Below are 21,782 nucleotides of genomic sequence, written 5' to 3'. Positions count from 1 at the left end.
TGCGGCGCCCCTCTCCCTCTCGGCGCCGCGGAAGCCCGTGTCTGGAGTCCCCGCCCCTCTCCCGGGCGACTCCTCCCACCTGCCCGCACGCGCGCTTGCGCAGTGCGGCGCCTCGTTCAGGGCGCCGCCGAAGCCTGACTCCGGAGTCCCCGCCCCTCTCCCGGGCGGCTCCTCCCACCTGCCCGCACGCGCGCGCTGCGCAGTGCGGCGCCTCTCGCTCGCTCCAGCCGCCGCCGACCGAGACGAGTCGCCTCGGCCGGGACGGCGCGATGGGCCCGTAGCCGATCGGGTTGGACGCCGCCCCCGCCGCCTCCGCCGCCTCTGCCATGGCCGATCCGGCCCCTGCCCGGAGCCTGGACGACATCGACCTCTCCGCCCTCCGGGTGAGTGGGGCCGCCTGAGATTGGGGGTGGGGGGATCCCGGGCAAAGCTTCCCCGGGGGGAGAGCCTGATCGGGAGCCCCGGAGGGCGGGGGGCCGGGAGAAGGAGAGCCCGAAGGAGCCCAGCTTGCATTGGCGGGGTGCGATGCAAAGAGCCCCCAGGTAAGGCAACCCGGGAGAGAGAGAGAGAGAGAGGCCCGTCTTGGTGACCTTAAGGAGCCCCCTCCCTCCACTCCCGCCCCAGGGGAAAGAGGGGGGAGGCGGGCAGGGGGGGCAGGAGGTGAGCCCCGGGGAGAGAGGAAAGGGGGAGGGAGGGGCCCTCCAGGTGTGTGTCCCCCTTCGAGGCCTTGGGTGGGGAGGGAGGGGCCCTACAGGTGTGTGTCCCCCCTTCAAGACCTGGGGAAGGGGAGGAGGGAGGGGCCCTCCAGGTATCCCCCCTTCAAGGCCTGGGGGGGAGGGAGAGGCCCCTCCAGGTGTCCCCCTTCAAGGCCTGGGCAAGGGGGGAGGGAGAGGCCCTCCAGGTGTGTCCGCCCCTTCAAGGCCTAGGGGGAGGGAGGGGCCCTTCAGGTGTCCCCCTTCAAGGCCAGGGGAGGGGAAGAGGAGGGGACCCTCCAGGTGTGTGTCCCCCTTCAAGGCCTAGAAAAGTGGGGGAGGGGTGTCTCCCCTGCCACCCTCCCCCAGGAGGACCTGCCAGGCTGGGAGGGACGGGAGCAGACAACCCCTCCTCCCTTTCACCAGCAGGGTCCCCCTCCCCCAGAGAGGATCCAGGTACCCAGAGGGCTAAGCCCCCTCCCTCTTCAGAGTCGGGAAGGGAGGGGGTCCTGTTGCTCTCCCCACCTCACTTCACCTCCCCAGCAGGCGGGGGAGAAGCCGCCATCCCTGTTCACCTGGGGGGGGGTGCATCCCACCTGGGTGCTCCCCCCTCAGGTGTGCGCCCGCGTGTGGGGAGGGGTCTCACCCCGGGAGAGAGGCCGCCTTGCTCCAATTGGCGGTGCCAATCCTTGGGGAGGCCGGGGCATCCCCTCCCCCTGTCTGTCTCTCTCTCTCTCTCTCTGCCTGGAGCAGGGGAGGAGGGGCAGAGCCCCGCCCTCCCCTCCCCTCCCCTCCCCTCCCTCTGGCCTGCTTTCCTGTCCCCAGAGGGGACCCACTTGGTGGGGAGGGGGAGGAGAGAGAGGGAGGGGAAGCCAAGCTGATCTTATGGGACCCCTGGTTGCAGTTAGGAGGGGGGGGATCTCCCCTGCTTTGGGGGAGGGGAATACAGAGAGGAGCTGCCTGGGGTGCTTTTGGGGGGAGAGGGAGGGGGCCCTCCCCTTCTCCGCTGTTTCTCCCCCCTCCCCGTGGAAGGAAGCGGGGCTCACTCCCGCTCTCCCCGCCCGCTTGTTGCTAGGGAGGACTTGTCGACCGCAGCAGCAGCACCGCTCGGCCCGAAATGAGTCCCAATTCCTCTCCCCCTCCCCAATGGGGTGGGTGGTGGTGGATGGAACTGCCCTCCGGGACGGCCCGGCGTGGGCGAAAGGCGCCCCCTTGCCCCCAGGAGGAGGTCATCTAGTCCGACCCACCCCCGTTCGACGTTCTCCCTCCCTCTCCCTCCCAAGTTGGTGCGGGTCCTCTTCCAGGTCTGCTCCCACCCCACCCCCACCCCGACACCCCTTCCTCAGCCCCCCGCCGTGGCCTGCCCCCCTGGCGTGGAGCCCTCGGCAGAGACCGAAGTGGGAGGGGATCCCGACCGTCCCGGAAGCATCTCCCAGGTAGTTGCCACACAGGTGAGGCCCCGCCGGCTGGCTCCCTCCCTCCCTCCCGGCTTCTCTGGCTGGTTTGGGCTCTCTCTCTCTTCCCCCGCCCTCCCCTCCCCCGAAGGAAAGGTGGAGGGTGGGGCCCCTTTGTCGAAGAAGTTGGACCTGCCCAGACCGGCTTTTCCGTCTCTTGTTTCTCCAGGCCTGGTTGGGGGGTGGGGGAGGGGGTGAATAAGCACCTTTTGGGGGAGGGACACTCTTTGGGGTGGGGGGAGGGGAGGGAAGCACTCCTGGGCCCAGGTAGGAAGAGGCGGAAAGGGGGACAAGTGGCGGCCCGGGAAAAGGACCCCCCTCCCTCCTCCGTTCCCGGGTCGCGGGGAAGGCCGTTGCCCTCCCCACGACGGGCGGAGGAGGGCCTTTCCCTTCCTCCATCCCTCCTTTTTCCCTCTCTCCTTCCCGCTTTCCGTTCCTCCCTCCCGGCCTGACTCCCAGCCCCCTGGTCCTCCTTTGGGGGAGCAGCGTAGCCCCCCGTCGGGAGAGCCTCCCCTCCCCGCCTCGTCGTAAGGCCGTCGTCGGGGCCCCTTGTGAAATCGGGGTGAGAGGAGCGAGAGAAAATGGGGGAGGGGGATCCCTGAGACAGTCTGGAACACCCCCACCCCAATCCCCACCCCACCACCCCCACCTCTGGTCTGGGGGCTTCCGGCATGCGTCGACTTCCCACCTCCGACCTTGGAGGACCCTGCCTGCTCCCCACCGCGGTCCCAAAGGGTCTCTGTCCCGTCCCACCCCGGGTGGGCGAAGCCTCCCCGCGGTGGGCCGGCCTGGCGCAGGTTAAGGAGACGCGGTGGGGTGGGAGTGAGGGGTGGGGGTGTCGAACCGGTGGCCTTGGCGTCCCCCCCGCCCTTCCCCAAGGAGCAGCCGCCGCCGCAAAAGAAGTCCCCTCTGGGGCTCCAACGTTGAGTAGGACGACGACACGTGCCCCGAGACGACCCCCTCTACCCATCTCCCAACGTCCCGGGTCTAGCCGGGCTGCAGCTGTGCTCCGTTCGCACCCCCTTTAAGAGCCCTCCTTGGGGGAGGGGAGGAGGAAGCTGGCACCCCAAATTTCCCGGGGCTGAGCTCAGCCAGAGATTTCACCCCCGCCCCCCACATTTTGAGAAGGCTGCCATGGAGATGAAAGCATCCTCTGTGGGGGCGGACGCTGGCAGCTTCCTCCCCCCCAAACCCAGGCACGATTTGCCGGCCTGCGGGTGAGAATTTGGGAGGGGGTCAGCTGGCCTGGGGCATGCCGAGAGCTCCCTTGGCCCTTCCCTGCTCTGCCCTCCCCCCCCCGGAAGAGCCTTCCCAGGCCTGGCACGGCGGCGTCGGCGTCGTGCCATCGCCAGAACTGGGTGGGGACAGGGCGTCGGGCCTTGGCCCGCTCGGGGAGCAAAGGTTGCCCTTGCCTTTGGCCGGGGAGCGCACACACGCGCGCGCGCACACATGCAGCCCCTCCCCCCTCGGAAGTCCTCGGGGTTGGTTTGGAAGGGGGATTCCCCTCCTCTTTTTCTCCCTTCGCTACGGAAGTCCCTGTTCCCAGAGGCCCGGGACCCCCGATGAATTGCCCGGCCGGAGACCTTTTTGGGAAAGTCTCCAGCGGCAGCCATTTCCCCTCCTCCCCCCTCCCCACCTTCTTCTCCTCCCCCTCCCCTCCTCCCACCATGCCTGGCGTGGGCTGGGGCTTGTGGAAGGGAGCCGTGGGGGGTGGGCAGCTGTTCAGCACAGGTCCCGCTCGCTCGGTCTCCTCCCGGCTGACTCACGGCCTCCCCACCCTGGAAGGGGATGCTACCAGGGACTGACACCCCTCCCCGTTCCCTCCACCCCCTCCCCATTCCCTCCACCCCTCCCCTTTCTCTACCCCCTCCCCATTCTCTACACCCCTCCCCATTCTCTACACCCCCTCCCCCCAGTAACCTCCTTTGAACCCCCTTCGGCCTCCCCTCCCCGTTCTCTCCTCCCCTTCCCCATATCCTCCACCCCCTCCCCATTCTCCCCCTCCCCGTTCCCTCCTCCCTTTCCCCATATCCTCCACCCCCTCCCCATTCTCTACACCCCCTCCCCCAGTAACCTCCTTTGAACCCCCTTTGGCCTCCCCTCCCGTCCTCTCCTCCCCTTCCCCATATCTCTACTCCCCTCCCCATTCTCTACACCCCCTCCCGTTCCCTCCACCCCTCCCCGTTCTCTCTCCTCCCCTTCCCCATATCCTCCACCCCTCCCCATTCTCTCCACCCCTCCCCATATCCTCCACCCTCCCCCTTCTCTACACCCCTCCCCACCCCCCAGTAAACCTCCTTCGAACCCCCTCCGGCCTCCCCGACCCCATTGGCTTAACCTGCGTTCTGCTGTCCCCTTTGGGGCTGTCTGGGGCGGGGAGTCAGGGAAGGCGGGAGAGACTCCTGCGCTTGGCCCTTGGAGGAGGGGAGGGGGCCGCACTAGGGGCCCCGAATCCCGAAGGTGTCCTCCTCCTTGGGGCCTGGATCCTTTCTCCCCAACCTCCCGAGGAGGGGGGCTCAAGGGGGTCCTGGGGCCCCCAGGACAGGAAGGGGTGCTGGTGGGCAGAAACTCTGCTGGCCTTGTGAGTTTGGGGTGCTTTGAGGGGAGGGAGAGGCCACAGTGCCTCCCCCCAAAATGGCTTCAGGAGAGCGGGGTGCCCCCATCCTGCCTGTCTCCTCGTCTGTGTTCCCCCCCAGGACGGGGGTGGTGGAGAGAAGGGGCCCAGGGGAGCTGCCCCTTTCGGGGTTCGATCCTCGGGGACCCCCTCCAGGGCGACGGGCCCATCAGGAGGCCAGAAACCGAGAGAACGGGGGGCAGCTGAGGGACCCTCCCCTCCCTCCGTCCACCGTCCCCTCCCTCCCCGCCCCAGTTTCTCCGTGACGATCCCACCATTTTCCGGGAGCCCGACCTGGATTCCCCTCCCCACGATCCCTTTTTCTCCTAATGAGAAGCTATTAATACCCGTCCTGGGGGAGGCGGCCCCAATCGGCGTTATCCTAAATTTGAGGTAAGGAGGCCACCTCCGCCCGGGACCCCAAAAAATGAGAGCGGGGGACAAATTTGGAGGGAGATGGGGGGGGACGACGCAACACGGGAGAGCGAGTGGCGCTCCTGGCGGAGCTAAGCACCCCACTTTTGGGGGTGGGGGGTGCTGAGGGCGGGGCAGAGAGACCCCCCAACCCCGCCTGTCTTTTGGCACCGGGGCTGCCCGGCCTCTCCTCTCCTCTTGCCCCCCCCCACCCACTCCTACCCCCACCCCAGCCCCCCCAAAAACTGGCCTTCCTCGCGGTTGCTCCGGGCGGGAATCTGCCGGCGTGGAGGGAGGGGGATCCCCGCTAGTGAGTTTTTTTCGGACAAAGTGGCACGAGCCCCGTTTGTGTGTGTGTCTGTGTGTGTGTCTAGGGAGCTCATACCTGTGTTACCCCCCCCTCCCCACGCAGGACCCCCCCCCGTCTTCCACGGGACAACCACACACCTCTTCTAGCGTGGGCGGCCTGGCTAGGCCGAAGCCATCCCCGCGGAGGAGGGGGGGGCCCTCAGCGCTAGTCCTTCCCCTTGGCCAGAGGGAGGGGGGTGGGGATCCCCACAGCCTTTCCTTCCCCCAAACCCCCCAGGAAGGGCCGGTCCCCGTGTTTGGCCGAGGCCTGGGTGGACAGGAGCCACCCGTAGCCTCGGGCGTCTTGCCGGGCTCTCACCCGTCCCGTCCTTCCCTCCGCAGGATCCCGCTGGGATATTTGAACTGGTGGAAGTGGTTGGCAATGGGACCTACGGGCAGGTCTACAAGGTGAGTGGCTGGGGAATTTTTGGGGGGGCAGGAGCCATGTTTGTGAGAACACCCCCTCTCCTCCTTCGCTGCCTTGGGCCTTTGGGAGCCTTGCGGTGGGGAGGGGGCCGCACCGCCGCCTCCCCTCCCCGCCCCTCAAAGGGTCTCCCTTAGCTGCCCACGGCCTTGCGGGGTCCCGGCAAGGAAAGGGGGCACGCTTGGGACTCCTTGAGGTCAGACATCCCACCCTGCGGCGGGCCTGGGGAGGGGAGGGAGCGTTTTGAAGCGGGGGAGGGGGTGTCTTCCCTGCCTTGGGGGTGAGTAGGGAGGAAGCCCCCGGGGGACGGACGGACGCAGGGAGGAGGTACACCAGATCGCTCTCTTCACACTTAACGGCGGGGGGCCTTTAGCGCCGGTCCCTTGAAAGGAAGCGCGAGGCGGTTGCTGAGCAACGGCTGCCCACGCCAGGCTGCCTCGCGGGGAAGACAATGCCAGCGCACGGCGGAGGGCAGGGGGGGGGTGGAGATCGCCCCGTGGCTCTCCCCCCCTCCTCCTCCTCCAACCGCGCTTGAGGGCTGCCGCCCAGTGGGGCTGGACTGGGAGGGGTCTCCCCTCCCTCCTGCAGCGATGGCTGCCCTTCCTCTTCCTCGCCAGCCGCCTCCCCCAAGGTGAAAGACCCCCCCCTCCTCCTCCACAAGCCGGCGTTCAGAGGGAGGGGCATCCCTTGGTTCCTCCCCTCCCCCCTGGGGCTGCTGGGGGCCATCAGGGTGCTCGAAGACGAGGGGAGGGGAGATTAAAAGCTACTGGGACCCCCCCTCCCTTTCTGGGGCCAGTCCTGCCCCCCTTCACCCCAAAAGAGGCAGGGAGGAATCGGGGTGTACGCCCAGGGGAGGGCAGGGCAACGGACGGACGGACGGGGATGGACGTAGGTTCAAGACCTCGGCGTGGCATCTGGAAGGAGGGCTCCGAACCGGCAGGGCCCGGCGGGCCGCCGCCACCTCCGACCCCCAGCCGGCGGATCAGGCCGTGGGCAGAACCGGAAGCCCACTTCCCCTCCCAAAGCTTCTGTTCCCAGACCCTCCGCTTGGGGATCGGGGGGCCTGGGAGGGGCCTCTGACTTGACTCCTCCTCCTCCTCCTCCTCCTCCTCCTCTTCCCTCCCCCCTCTCCTCTGCCAGGGCCGCCATGTCAAGACGGGCCAGTTGGCCGCCATCAAAGTCATGGACGTCACGGAGGTAGGCACAGGCTCCGTCCCCGCTCCCTGGAAAGGGGGAACTGGGGTCGGGAGTCGGGCAGCGAGGCTCCAGGGAAGGCGGACGGAAGGGTGGCTCTGCTCTTCGGCCGGGCGGCGGGGGGTTCTCCCCCAACTCTTGACCTGCCCTTCCTCCCTCCCCGCCCCGGAAGGACGAAGAAGAAGAGATTAAACAAGAAATCAACATGCTGAAGAAATACTCCCACCACCGCAACATCGCCACCTACTACGGGGCCTTCGTGAAGAAGAGCCCGCCCGGCAACGATGACCAACTCTGGGTGAGGACTGGAGGAGGGAGCGGGTCTCCCCGAGATCCGGCCTTGGCTAGCCCTGACCTCCCCCTTCCCTCTCCCTTTTCTCCCCCCCCCTCCCCTCCCCAGCTGGTGATGGAGTTTTGCGGAGCCGGCTCCGTGACGGACCTGGTGAAGAACACCAAGGGGAATGCGTTGAAGGAGGATTGCATCGCTTACGTCTGCCGCGAGATCCTGCGGGTGAGGAGGAGGAGGAGGAAGAGGAGGAGGAGGGGCTCCTGGACGGAGGGGAGGGCGGGGAGGCGGCCCCTTCCGCTGCGCTGGGCTGATCTCCACCTTCCTCCCGCACCCCACCAGGGCCTGGCTCACCTGCACGCGCACAAAGTCATCCACCGCGACATCAAGGGTCAGAACGTCTTGTTGACGGAGAACGCCGAAGTGAAGCTGGGTAGGTAGGCTACTGGCTCCTCTCTGGAACCAGAGGGGAGAGGGAGGGAGGACCCCACACCGGGGAGGTATAATCTGCCCCTCTGAAGGACCAGCCTGCGCTCGATTTCCGACACACCCCGGGGAAATTCGGGCTCCTCTAGCCGTGCCGGCAGAGCGAGCCAAGTTAGAGCCAAATTTCCAAGCGGGCCACGAAACTCCTCTGGCCTTTGCGGCGGGCGCGTTCCCTGTCGTTCCCTCCCCTCCCCTTCGAGGGCCCCTCAGACAATCACACCAGCCCCTCCCCGCCTTCCCCCCCCTTCCTGGCTTTCCGCAGTGGACTTTGGAGTCAGCGCCCAGCTGGACCGCACGGTCGGGCGTCGGAACACGTTCATCGGCACCCCGTACTGGATGGCGCCGGAGGTGATCGCCTGCGACGAAAACCCGGATGCCACGTACGACTACAGAGTAGGTCTCCGGAAACCTGCGGGGATGTGGAGGGGGCGGGTGGGGGTCTTGCATGTCAGAGAGGCCAGTGGGGATGGGGATTGGGGAGACTTCGGAGGAGTTGGGAGTCGAGGGTCTCTCTCAACTCCAGGAGCCAAGTCGGAGCAGGCCTGACACCGCCTTCTCCTTCCTTTCCGTCTTCCTCTGCAGAGCGACATCTGGTCCCTGGGGATCACAGCCATCGAGATGGCCGAAGGAGCCCCCCGTGAGTGTCCGCCGCAGCGTCTCTAGGGGAGGGTTGGGCCCACCACCCGTCGACCCCCGGCTCGGCTCACCTCTTCCCCCCACCCCTCTTGCAGCCCTGTGCGACATGCACCCCATGCGGGCCCTTTTCCTGATCCCACGCAATCCGCCACCCAAGCTGAAGTCCAAGAAGTGGTACGTTCTCCCTGCGGCGGCTTTAAAGAGGCAACGGGGGATGAGGCAGGGGGGGGACAGACGGGCGGACTTGGTCCCAGGGTTGCCAGATCCCGCAGCTTGGCTCTGCGGCCAAACTCAAGTCAAAATATGGCCCGATTCGGGCCAATTATTTGCTCTCACGGCCAAATTTTCCAGCCAATTTTTTTTATGCAATGTAACATGAGGATATATTGTGGGTTTTTTGTGTTTTTTTAAACTGTTTTTAAATAATCAACTCATAAAAAAATAGTCTTTATTCGACGACGTGACATGACGTCGTGGGAATTTCTGCGTTTCTTTACTCCGATCCAGGCTAGGCAGCTCACCTCACATAACCGCTGCTACCGTTTGGAAAGCTCAGGGCCGAATGCAGCGATCCTGAGGAGGGGGGAGCTAGGACATCATGAGGCTTTTTAGGGGGATTCCCCGCCCCCGATTGAAAAAATATAATCGCTAAACAAAATGACCCTAAAAAAAATTAGCAATTATCTATAGAAATCTTACGAAAACTGAAGGCCTTCTGACTGAACCGCTGCGTAATATAAGCGGATGTAATTATTTTCATGTAATTATTGGGGTAATTCCCATCTTTTCAAAAAGAGAGGAATTACCCCAATAATTGCATGAAAATAATTACTCGGTCGCACATCTGGGATTTTCTTGCCGGCTGGCGAGAAAACAGTCCCAATACTGAGATGTTTACATCCGGGTTAACATCCGCTTCTATTACGCAGCGCGGTTCACAGTCAGAAGGCTTCAGCCTGTGTATCGCGTCGGTTTTCAGACGACCTGACAGTCGTTTTCGTGTGAATATATTGTATTGAAAACTGGCATTCGGCCAAAATGTCGATTTCACGGCCATGCAACTTTCATACGGCCAGATTTCTCGAATTTGGCTGGAAAAACGGCCAGATGGCAACCCTGCTTGGTCCTGTCTAAGATGGCAGCCCCTGCTTTCCTTCCTTCTGAAGGGGGGTGAGGGAGGATGCGTGGCAGGGGGAGGCTTCTCCTGTAACGGCTTCCATCTCGGGGTCTGGCCGAAGTCACCATGCCTGGTGGGGAGCCTCCCCGCTAGCTCTCAGGCGCTGAGAACGGCCGAGTTGGGCTTACGGGTGACCGGCCTCCTTTTCTTGGGGCCTTCCCCTTGGGGTGGGGGAGGAGCAGTGTAATCCCAGCCCCTCCCTCCTGCTCTGGGCCAGGTCCAAGAAATTCATCGACTTCATTGACAACTGCCTGATCAAAGCCTACCCCAACCGGCCATCCACTGAGCAGCTGCTGAAATTCCCCTTCATCCGTGACCAGCCCACCGAGCGGCAGGTCCGTATCCAGCTGAAGGACCACATCGACCGCACCCGCAAGAAGAGGGGGGAGAAGGGTAAGCAAGGAGGGGGGTTGTGGCTCTGGGTCACGGGGTGGCCGGAGGGCTGGGCCGGGAGTGCCTGGTTCTGCCCTGCACTGGCCCGGCCTCTTGCTCTTTCCTCCCATCAGACGAGACCGAGTATGAGTACAGCGGCAGTGAGGAAGAGGACGACGGGCGCGGCGAGGAAGGAGAGCCGAGGTACAGAGGGGCAGACGGGCGGGTTCCACTCCGCCTGACCCTTCCCTGGTGCCTCTTGGCAGCCAGTTGAGCCCCTCCCCGCCTCACTCTGTGCCGCCCTCTCCCCCCCCAGCTCCATCATGAACGTCCCCGGGGAGTCCACCCTAAGGCGGGAGTTCCTCCGCCTGCAGCAGGAGAACAAGAGCAACTCGGAGGCCCTGAAGCTGCAGCAGCAGCTGGCCGCCCAGCACCGCGACTCCGAGGCCCACATCAAGCACCTTCTGCACCAGCGCCAGCGCCGCATCGAGGAGCAGAAGGAGGAGCGCCGGCGAGTGGAAGAGGTGAGTAGACTGAGATCTAGCAGGATGAAGGGGTGAAAAAAATCTGGAATCCGAATTATACGTTAACAAGATCGTCGGCCTATACAGAAAACATCCGTACGATGTTCTACCGGTGGCATCTGTTACGTACAGAATAACCCTTGAGTAACAATGATATGCACGTGGAAATGCTTATGAGAGTAAACAGATACACACGATACACTAAATTGAGTTAAAAGTTTTACTTTAAGAAATAGCACAGTCCAGTAAACGGTCCAGGTCATATACGTTTTACAGTCCAAAGAATATCCAACTACAAAGTCTTCTTACCAGTTGCCTTTGTCGTTTCCACTAAACAAAGATATCAAAGTAAACAAAGATACCCAATTACAAAGTCTTCTTACCAGTTGCCTTTGTCATTTCCACTAAACAAAGATATCAAAGTAAACAAAAAATATCCAACTACAAAGTCTTCTTACCAGTTGCCTTTGTCCTTTCCAGTAAACAAAAATATCAAAGTATAAGCACAGCATAAATAGAATAGCGAACCTTAGATAGCAACAGAATGTCAGAGAGACAGAAAATATCAGAACAAGCCATGATCTCTAGCTCCCTCTTACGGTAATTTGCAATATAATCAGTCGGAATATAATATAAATCAATCCAGTGATTTTGTCTGAAAGCGACAAACATACATTGTTGGTTTGTCTATTGCTGACCCAACTAATTGGTGGACAGGTTCCTAACAGCACCTGCCTCCAATGATATTAGCTACAATGCATCCCAACGTGAACCCAGTATGCTGGAAGGGTTTTTAAAAAAAGGCACAAGGCACTTTCTACCCCATGTGGTGGTCCTGCCCCGTAGCCCAAAGATACTGGAGTAAAATTAGGCACTGGTTACAAGAAATAGTAAAAGAACAAATAGAATTTGAACCCGGGCTATTCATGTTGGGAACATTTAAAAAGGAATACAAGGAAAAGATGGAATCTTACATTTATTGACCACGGCAAGCAGAACGCGCGCCATGTTGGAAGCATAACAGCGTTCGGATGAATCGGCCATTCAAAAGGGATAGAGCGACTCTAAAATTAAAAGCGAAAGAAGAGTCGGACTGTCACGAAATTTGGGGTATAATTGGCTGGAAAATAGGAAATAAAGATAATTAAGAAAAGAAGAGTAAATAAATGTAGATAACTGTAAATGTATATATTAAATATTCATAAGAGATGGATATGTATAATAACGATTGTGCTGTTCAGACAGTATATGGTCAATTGGGAATTGAGATTGTTAAGGGAATCCCTCGTGGGAAATGTAGTTAATGCCTCATGGGAGATGTAGTCCATGTCACGTGCTCGCATCTGTCATCCTGATTGGTCACTGAACTGACCCTTGGTTGGGTTGAGGGGGGGAGGTTCCTTCACTCTTGATGGGACCCCAGCCTCGTGCTGGTATCCACACCCTTTGCTCCATCGTTACGGGACGAAGATCTCTGTAATTTTCACACTATGACGTCAGAGTGAATCTCGACATCACGGCGAGTTATACCTCGAGGATGCCTAAGATCATCCAATCAAACTCTGTAGGGTTTAACTGACTTGTCTCTATACTCAGCCAGCAGTTGAAAGACAGAGCAGTGGATGTGTAGTGAACTTCATGCCGTAACGATGGAGCAAAGGGTGTAGATACCAGCATGACGTTGGGGTCCAAGCAGGTGTAAAGGAAACGGCCCCAACATTGGTGCTCCAGTGCGGTTTAAGGTGGTGTTCAGTTTTTTTAAGGTGTAAAAGAACAATAAGATAGATACATAGACAGACAGATAGACAGACAGATAGATGCATAGATAGATGGATGCATAGATAGATAGATGGATGGATGGATAAATAGATGGATGGATGCATAGATAGATGATAGATAGACAGACAGACAGACAGACAGACAGGCAGGTTAGATTAGATGATGGATAGATGATAGGTAGGTAGGTAGGTAGATAGGATATAGATAGGTGATGCATGAAAGATTAATAGATTGATATATATACGATAGATATAGATGGAAAGATATAGATGGAGATGATAGATAGATAGATAGATAGATAGGTGATTGATATATAGATATAGATAGGTGATAGGTGATGATAGATTGATAGATGATTGATATAGAGAATAGGTATAGATTGAAAGATATAGATGATAGACTAGATAGATAGATAGACAGATAGGATATAGATAGGTGATAGATGATTGATTGATATAGATATAGATATAGAAGATAGATGATAAACTATAAATAAATGATAGATGATAGATAGGATATAGATAGGATATAGATAGGCAATAGATGATTGATTGATATAGATATAGATATAGATAGATATAGATGATAGACTATAAATAAATGATAGATGATAGATAGGATATAGATAAGATATAGATAGGTGATAGATGATTGATATAGATTAGAGAATAGATATAGATTGAAAGATGTAGATGATAGACAAGATAGACAGATAGGATATAGATACGTGATAGATGATTGATATAGATATAGAGGATAGATATAGATGATAGAATATAATTAAATGATAGATAGATAGGATATAGATAGGTGATAGATGATAAATTGATAAATGATATAGATAGATATAGATAGAAAGGTCAGAGCCTCCTAGCTGGGCCAGTCCACGCACACACACAGACACACACACAGACCCCCCGGACCCTCTGAGGTTTGGCCTTGGGGGTGCCCGGAGCCCCCAGGCCTTCTACACCCATTTAGCTGCCCTCTTCCCCCCTTCCCCCCCGCTTGTCCGTCCACAGCAACAGCGCCGAGAGCGGGAGCAGCGGAAACTGCAGGGCAAGGAGCACCAGCGGCGCCTGGAGGACCTGCAAGTGATGCGCCGGGAAGAGGAGCGCAGGCAGGCGGAGCGGGAGCAGGTGGGCGCGCGTCCGTGCGCGTGCAGCGGGGAGGGCCCCCTTCCTGCTTCCCTGCGCGAAGGGAGTTGGCAGGCCGGTGGGCGGGGTGTTTGGGGGTTCTTGGGAAGGGGGCGGGGCTCGACGGATGCCCCTCCCTCACCGGGACCTCCCCTCCCCTCTCCTTCTCCCCCAGGAGTACATCAGGCACAAGCTGGAAGAGGAACAGAGGCAGCTTGAGATCTTGCAGCAACAGCTCCTACAGGAACAGGCTTTGCTGCTGGTAAGACGGGGAGGGGGATCCCCTTGGGCCGGGGTTACCCAACTCCCCCCCTCCTCCCCAAGTCCTAGCGGCGTCCCTCCTCTTCCTCCTCCTCCTCCCCCTCCGCAGGAGTACAAGCGCAAGCAGCTGGAAGAGCAGCGGCAGTCGGAGCGGTTGCAGCGGCAGCTCCAACAGGAGCACGCCTACCTCAAATCCCTGCAGCAGCAGCAGCAGCAGGCGCCGCCGCCGAAGCCCCTCTACCACCACGGCCGCGGCGGGGCAGCCGGCGCCGAGAAGCCCCCCTGGGCCCGCGAGGTACCCTTCAACCCCGGCGGGGAGGGAAGGAGGGAGGGAAGGAGGGATATGCTGAGTGCCGCTGAGTGTCGCCCCCGTCCGCCAGGTGGAGGAGCGAGCCAACAAGGAGAGCTCCCCGTCGCTGGCGGCCAAGGCCAAGCTGGGAGCCGCCGGGCCGGACGCCGCTGCCCCCCAGCCCTGCGTGGAGCCGGGCTCCCTCGCCTCGTCCTCGCCGACGCCCCCATGCAACGCCCGTGCCGAGCCCCAGGAGGGGCAGCACAAGGTGAGCCCCCTCCCCTCCCTCTCCTCCCCTCCCCACCCGCTCCCCTTCCGCCTCTGCCATCCCAGCTGCTTCCTTCCATCGGCTGCTGCTTCGATCGGCCTGCCCTTTGAGGCTCCGGAGCCCCGTGTCGTGCCCACCCCCAGAGAAGAGATCTGGGCATCCCCTGAGAGAGGGAGTGGGGCCCCAGGGCTGGGGGGGGTGGGCCGCACGCCCTCCTCCCGCCCTGGGGAGCCGGATTATTCCCCACTTCCGTGACCCCGCGCCCGGCCTCTGCCTCCCTCCACAGAGCCACCTGGCCCACCGCGTCCCGCTCAAACCCTACGCCGCCCCCGTCCCTCGCTCCCAGTCGCTGCAGGACCAGCCCGGCAAGAACATGGCTGCCTTCCCCGTCCATGACTCCGCCTCCTCCTCCTCCTCCTCTTCCTCCTCCTCTGCCCCGCCCCCTCCTCGCGGGGCCATGATCCGGCAGAACTCCGACCCCACCTCCGAGGGGCCGCTCCCACCGCCCTCCCGACCCAGTCCGGACCAGCGTGGACCTTGGGTCAAAATGGACCCCGATGGACCCCCCCAGGTAATCCACGGGCGGGGGAGGGGGAAAGGGGAGGGGCGGGAGGATGGGCAGACTCCACCAGAAAGCCCCTCCCCTACTTCCCGTTTTCGGCGGGCCCAGGGACCTCTTCCTGCCGCCTGGCCCAGGTTGGGTTCGAGACCCTGGTGGTTGCAGCTCGAAGGGGCATCTAGGCAGGATCCTTCCCTAGGCGGAGACCCCTCCCCTCAAATCCTTTGCAAAGGGGGTCTTCATCCTCACCCTCTCCTTCCCCCTCCCCCAGGTTCCCCAGCGGACGTCCTCCATAGCGACTGCCCTCAACACCAGCGGAGTAACCAGTGGAGGGAGCGGCGGCGGCACCCGGCCGGCCCATGCTGTCCGAGCCAGGTGGGTACCCTGCCCCCTGAGAGGGAGTTGGAGAGGAGACTGCCAGACCCTCCTCCTCCTCCTCCTCCTCCCCCTTGTCTGGGCAGCGGCCGTGCCCCGAATGACCACCACGCCAGGGAGAGGGGCTGTCCCTGCCCTCTCCTGTCCAGGCGGTGGGAGAAAGTTGGCCTGGGTCAGAGAGCTCTGTTATGTACAGAATAACCCTTGAGTAACAAGGATACGCACATGGAAAGGTTGATGAGAGTAGTTATGAATAATTATTCAAGCCACACATAGAAGCACTAAATTGAGTTAAAAGTTTACTTTAAGAACTAGCACAGTCCAATAAACGGTCCAGTTCGTGTACGTTTTACAGTCCAAAGAATATCCAATTACAAAGTCTTCTTACCAGTTGCCTTAGTCCTTTCCAGTAAACCAAGCTATCAAACTAAACAAAGAATATCCAATTACAAAGTCTTCTTACCAGTTGCCTTTGTCCTTCCCAGTAAACCAAGCTATCAAAGTAAACAAAGAATATCCAATTACAAAGTCTTCTTACCAGTTGCCTTTGTCCTTTCCCGTAAACCAAGCTATCAAAGTAAACAAAGAATATCCAACTACAAAGTCTTCTTACCAGTTGCCTTTGTCCTTTCCCGTAAACCAAGATATCAAAGTAAACAAAGATATCCAACTACAAAGTCTTCTTACCAGTTGCCTTTGTCCTTTCCCGTAAACCAAGATATCAAAGTAAACAAAGATATCCAACTACAAAGTCTTCTTACCAGTTGCCTTAGTCCTTTCCAGTAAACCAAGCTATCAAACTAAACAAAGAATATCCAATTACAAAGTCTTCTTACCAGTTGCCTTTGTCCTTCCCAGTAAACCAAGATATCAAAGTAAACAAAGAATATCCAATTACAAAGTCTTCTTACCAGTTGCCTTTGTCCTTTCCAGTAAACCAAGCTATCAAAGTCTAAGCACAGCCTAAAGACAACCGATAGCGACAGAACCTCAGAGAGACGGACCGTCAGAGAGAGCAAGCCGTGATCTCTAGCTCCCTCTTGTGGTCGTCCGCAGTATAATCCACCAATCGGAATATAGTCTAGATCAAGACAGTGGTTTTTGTCTTAAAGCTACAAACATAACATTGTTGGTTTAGATATTGGCAACCCAACTCATTGGACAGATTCCTAACAAGCCGGTTTGTGGGCCGGCAACCGGCATCGGGTGGCCGAGAAGGGGAAAAGGAAGTGCCGCATCTTCCGCGCCAGGCGGCGTCCTCTGCCGCCCCCCTTCCGGCCAGGCCCGCTGACGCCCCCGTCTGCTCCCTCCCCTCCACAGGCCCCGTAGCAAGTCGGCGTGGCACATCCACGTGCAGAGCCGGCTGGAGAAAGGGCCCCAGGGGGGGAGCCCTTTGCCGGCTCCTCCTCTCCCCCCGCCCACCGGCCGGACCCTCCGCCCAAACACCAGTAGGTAATGGCTCCTCCGCTCCTCCCGCCGGGGCTGCTGGTTGGCTTGCTGGTCTGTCTCCTGCCTGGGGAAAAGCTCAAGGGCCTCCGCTGCTGCTGCCGCTACCCACCGCCGGTGTGGGGGGAGGGCAGGTGGGCGGGGGCGGGGACACACCGGCAGCCTAAACACAGCCCCTCCCCTCCTTCCCGGCAGCAACCCCGACCTTCGGAGGAGCGACCCGGCTGGGAACGGGAGACAGCTTGCTGCAGTCAGGGCCGCTCACCTGCCCCAAGCCGGCTCCTTGGAGCGCAACCGCGTGGCAGGTAAGGCAAGACTTTTCGGGGGCGGGGTCTATCTCGGGGCCTCATACACACACCCCGCAAGAGCGATGGGGTGTGGATTCTCCTGTTCGCCCCTATTCGCTAGAACCGGTTGCTAACCTTCTCAGCAGTTGGGAGAACCGGTTTACAGGGCTAATCCTGTAAAGGAAGGCAGGAAGGAAACATTCTGGGGTTGCTGACAGAAACTGCCTCTCCATTCACCCTTATTACATCCTTGGCGGGACTAGACTTCCTGTCTCCGGAGCTTCTCCGGAGTTTTTTTTTTCCCACTCCTTTGCTGGTCCTTGGCTTGGGTGGAGCGGACCCTTCCAAGTTACAACGGCGCTTAAAAAAAAGCGCAACTTATGACCCTTTTTCACACTTAACGACGGTTGCAAACGTCTCCACAGTCACGAGAGGCCAAGCGAGGAGAGGCGTGCCTTGACAGGAGGGAGGTTGAATTGACCACGCTGGGGCAATCGCATGATCCCCCACGAGCCACAGCCCCCGGTCCCATGCCCCCCTAAGCCACGCCCCCTAAGCCACGCCCCCTAAGCCACGCCCCCCTAAGCCACGCCCACCGAACCGGTTGTTGAAAAATTGGAATCCCACCTCTGCCCTTCTCCCCTCGACACCCTCCCCCTCCGGCCGGGCTGGGAGGGGCAAAGCAAGGGGGAGGGGCAGGGTTTCCACTTCTGCCCAAGATGGCCTCCCCCCCAAACCGCCACCCACCCACCCCGGTCTCTCCCGCAGCTCCCCTGAAGCTGGAGGCCTCGCCTGTCCTCTCCCAAGTCCGGAAAGCCAAGGCAGACGACCATCGCTCCCGGCCGGGACGGCCAGCAGTGAGTAGCCACAGGGGCAGCGTCCGGTTTGGCTGAAAGGCCAGAGGGGGTGAGGGGGGAATAAGGGCCCGCAAAGGAGCCCTGGTGGGAAGACCCCCACATCCCAATCCCTGGGGTCAGCAGAGAGAACCGGCAAGATCAGCCGAGAAGAATTTGGGGGCTCGGAGAAGCCGGTTGGCGACCCAGCAGGAGGCTTTGTGGAGGGGGGGCAGAAGACGGAGGAAGCCCCCCCTCCCCTGGTCTCCTGTGCCTGGTGTTGGGCAAGGGGGAGGGCAGGGCGGAGGGGGCCGCCGCGGAGTAGCCTAATCTCCTCCTCCTCCTCCCCCCCTTTCTCTTTCTCTTTCCTCCTGCATGACTCAGAGCTATAAGCGGGCAATTGGTGAGGTTAGTGCCACTTTCTCTCCCCGCCCGAATCTGCCTCCCTCCCTTACTTTCCCCTCCCTCTCCTGTGGGGGAAGGTGCCCAGGGCCTGCTGGGCGCGAGAGGGGGAGAGCCGGTCGTGTCCCTGTTCCTCTCTGCGACGGGGAGGGAGAGGAATCGGTCCCTCTGCCGTAGCCCGCCAAGCCTTTTATCAATGCCCGGACCCCTCCCTCTCTCCCTCTTTCCCTCTTCCCCTCCCTCTAGAATTTCGTCCTGCTCAAGGAACGCCCGGAGGAGGCGGCCCCCAAACCCCTCAAAAAGGCCCTGGACTACTCCTCCTCCAGCGAAGAGGTGGACTCGAGCGACGAGGAAGAGGAGGAGGAGGAGGAGGAAGAGGAGGCAGGCGACGGGGAGCGCTCCGAGGCCGGCACCAGCACGCCCGGGGCCAGGTGAGGATCTGCGGGCGGTGGAGGCGTAGGGGGCGCCGCTTCTCTTCCGGGCCTCCCCCCTTCTTCGCGCGCCCACCCCCACCTCCTCCCGGGACTGACGGACATCTCCTCCGCCTTCCTCTCCGGCCCGCAGGGACGGCGACACCGACTCGGTCAGCACCATGGTGGTGCACGACGTGGAGGACTTGACGGGCGGCAGCGGGGGCTCCGAGAGCTCCTACGGGGAGGGCACCATGCTGGTGGAGCGGGTGAGCGGCCGGCCTCCCCCTCCCCCTGCAGGAGGGGGGGCCCCCCCCCAGAAAGCCCACCCACCCGCCACCCGGGAGTATCTCTTTTCTCCCGCCGGATCAGCCGGACGCGGCTCACTCTTGGCTGTCTTTTCATCCGGTCTCCCTGGGCGGCGGCCTTTCCTCGGATCCCTGAGGACCCCGTAAGGAGGGTGGGGGGGTCCGGTGGGAGCCCTCCCTCTCCGCCAAATGGTCCCCCTTCTCCCTGCCGGGCCTGCGCGGCGTAATCGAGGGCGGGACCGGCCTACCTCGCCTTCGGCCCGGCCCATCCGTGTGAGCATCCCCCTCCCCGCTCTTCCCCCCTCTCCAGACTCCCGAGGAGGAACGTGGCCTCCTGCACAGCGACAGCAACGGCTACACCAACTTGCCCGACGTGGTTCAGCCCAGCCACTCGCCCACGGAAGCCAAGAGTAGCAACGGCTCCTCTTCGCCTACCAAGGATATAGCCACCGACGTGAGTGGCTGGGCCGTCCCCCCGGGGGGGCTGGAGGAGGGAGGCCACCCTGCCCAGCGACCTCGGCACTCTGGGGGGGGGAGGGGAGAGAGGACGCTGACCCCCCATTGTGGAGGTATTCCCCGTTAGGAGAACGAACGCGCTCAGGGAAACGTCGCGAGAGCGGTGATGAATAACGCCACAACCGGCACGCAGCTACCCCGAGTAGTCAAATGTAGCTTTTACTTCCCGTAAGCGGGTGAACCAAAGTCCAAGAAACGGTCCAAATCATACGCGGTTAAAGCAGGGTTCAAAAAGAATCCGTCCGGGGGAATAATCCAAACCACGAACTCCTTTTCTTGACTGGTATCGTCCACCAAGTTGAGTAAAACGGGAGTTTGCCAATACTTGCAAGACTCACAGCAATGCAAGCAGAATGATAAAATCGGGCAAAAGGAAAGCAAAGGAAATACAAAAACAAAACAAAACACCAAACCGGGTTTCGGGCTCCATCTTAGGGCCGTTGGAGGAAGCTCAGCCAATCGCAACGTTCTCTTAAAGAGACGGCGGTATTCGATGACCATCCTGGTTTATCGATTAAACCAACCCGAGGCTTAGCTGACCATCATGTCTAATACTTCTTCCCCCCTCCCTGCCCGCAGTATCAGTCGCGGGGACTCGTCAAGGCTCCCGGCAAGAGCTCCTTCACCATGTTTGTGGACCTGGGCATCTATCAAAGCTCCCCTGGGGGCGGAGACACCATCCCCATCACAGGTGAGCGGCTGAGCCGCGACGGCGCGGGCCGCTCGGGGCTCTGGCCTTCCACAGGAGGCCGTGGTTGTGTGGTTGAAGGGGCCTTGGGGAGCGACCGGGTGGGTTTGGACGGCCCTCGTTCTCCCTCTCTCTGTCCCCTGAACCCTCTTTTCCTCTGGCCTCCCCGTCGGGGCAGCTTTCGACGCCGGGCGGTTGGAGCAACTCCAACTGGAGGCCCGGAAAGGCTCCGTGGTCAACGTCAACCCTACCAACACGCGGCCTCACAGCGACACGCCGGAGATCCGCAAGTACAAGAAGCGCTTCAACTCAGAGATTCTCTGCTCGGCTCTTTGGGGTGAGAGACGGGCGGTACCCGGAGGAGGAGTCTGCGTCTGTGTGTGTGTGGAACCAGGGAAGGGAGGGGCTTCGGGGATGGGACGCTCATCTCCTCCCCTCCCCTTCCCCAGGGGTCAACTTACTGGTGGGCACGGAGAACGGGCTGATGCTGTTGGACCGCAGCGGGCAAGGGAAAGTGTACAGCCTCATCAACCGCCGGCGCTTCCAGCAGATGGACGTTCTGGAGGGCCTCAACCTCCTGACCACCATCTCAGGTGCGCGCGCGGGGCGGGGTCGTCCCCCTGCCAGCCGTGAGATTGGGGCCGCGGGGGAGGCGGGAGAGGGGGGAAACGACGACGCACACGGAGCCCGGAGGGCTCCTTTTCCTGTCTCGCCCCGCCGTCAGCCCCGCTCTCCTGCCTCTCTAGGCAAGAGGAACAAGTTGCGCGTCTATTACCTCTCCTGGCTCCGCAACAAGATCCTACACAACGACCCCGAAGTGGAGAAGAAACAAGGCTGGACCACCGTCGGGGATATGGAGGGCTGCATTCACTACCGCGTGGGTGAGTGGAGCAGAGCCCCGGCGGAGATCGCCGGCCTCTCCTTAAGCCACGGTCCCCGTTCCTTGGGGACGGGGTGGTGGCGGAGCGGAGGGGAGGGGGATCCCTCTTGAGACCCAGACCCTTGACGGGGATCCCGTCGCCTGCAGTGAAGTACGAGCGGATCAAGTTCCTGGTGATCGCGCTGAAGAGCTCGGTGGAAGTGTACGCCTGGGCGCCGAAGCCCTACCACAAGTTTATGGCCTTCAAGGTACCGCCGGGCGGGAGGGCTCGGGAAGCGGAGGGAGGGGTGTCCTCTCTCCTCCCGCCTCCTTGGCAGCTCCGGTGAGTCACTTCCCTCCCGTTCCTTCCCCTCTTTCCCCTCCCTCTCCCACCGTCGGCGCCCTCCAGTCCTTCGCTGACCTCCCGCATCGGCCGCTGCTGGTGGAGCTGACGGTGGAGGAAGGCCAGCGGTTGAAGGTCATCTACGGTTCGTGTGCCGGCTTCCACGCCATCGACGTCGACTCGGGGAACAACTACGATATCTACATCCCGGTCCACGTGAGTTGCCGGCGAAGGAGGGGGTGGGGGAGCCCCTTCGGAGGAGCCCGTTTCCTCCTCCCCAGGGCCACGCGGGGATGACAGCCGCTCCTCCTTCTCCCCTCCTCCCCTCCTCCCTCCCCCAGATCCAGTCCCAGATCACCCCACACGCCATCGTCTTCCTGCCCAACACGGACGGAATGGAGA

At 60.7% G+C, this 21,782-nt stretch overlaps 1 protein-coding gene across 1 annotated transcript in view; it reads left to right on the top strand.

Annotated features, from left to right (window-relative positions):
* The first annotated feature begins 206 nt into the window (after positions 1-206).
* Positions 207-21,782, top strand: part of MINK1 (misshapen like kinase 1) — a 24,140-nt gene continuing 2,564 nt past the window's right edge. Inside the window, 32 exon segments of the mRNA XM_087919024.1 lie at positions 207-383; positions 5,865-5,930; positions 7,087-7,143; positions 7,313-7,438; positions 7,541-7,651; positions 7,769-7,859; positions 8,175-8,305; positions 8,495-8,549; positions 8,644-8,722; positions 9,943-10,118; positions 10,232-10,301; positions 10,414-10,621; positions 13,423-13,539; positions 13,712-13,798; positions 13,907-14,092; positions 14,178-14,354; positions 14,641-14,925; positions 15,185-15,288; positions 16,609-16,740; positions 16,930-17,039; positions 17,790-17,878; positions 18,239-18,262; positions 18,503-18,687; positions 18,821-18,935; positions 19,285-19,428; positions 20,070-20,181; positions 20,357-20,515; positions 20,628-20,771; positions 20,925-21,059; positions 21,206-21,306; positions 21,447-21,596; positions 21,722-21,782. The exon segment at positions 21,722-21,782 is cut by the window's right edge and continues 78 nt beyond it. Of these exon segments, the coding sequence (XP_087775150.1) occupies positions 327-383; positions 5,865-5,930; positions 7,087-7,143; positions 7,313-7,438; positions 7,541-7,651; positions 7,769-7,859; positions 8,175-8,305; positions 8,495-8,549; positions 8,644-8,722; positions 9,943-10,118; positions 10,232-10,301; positions 10,414-10,621; positions 13,423-13,539; positions 13,712-13,798; positions 13,907-14,092; positions 14,178-14,354; positions 14,641-14,925; positions 15,185-15,288; positions 16,609-16,740; positions 16,930-17,039; positions 17,790-17,878; positions 18,239-18,262; positions 18,503-18,687; positions 18,821-18,935; positions 19,285-19,428; positions 20,070-20,181; positions 20,357-20,515; positions 20,628-20,771; positions 20,925-21,059; positions 21,206-21,306; positions 21,447-21,596; positions 21,722-21,782 (3,844 nt within the window). The 5' untranslated portion in view covers positions 207-326.

Source organism: Pseudonaja textilis, unplaced genomic scaffold (assembly GCF_049901715.1).
Source record: "Pseudonaja textilis isolate UNSWEBS1 unplaced genomic scaffold, rPseTex1.2 PTEXSCF23, whole genome shotgun sequence".
In the NCBI taxonomy this organism is placed as follows: Eukaryota; Metazoa; Chordata; class Lepidosauria; order Squamata; family Elapidae; genus Pseudonaja; species Pseudonaja textilis.
Note: the sequence above shows the minus strand (reverse complement) of the source record. Positions and strands in the feature narration are given on the sequence as shown.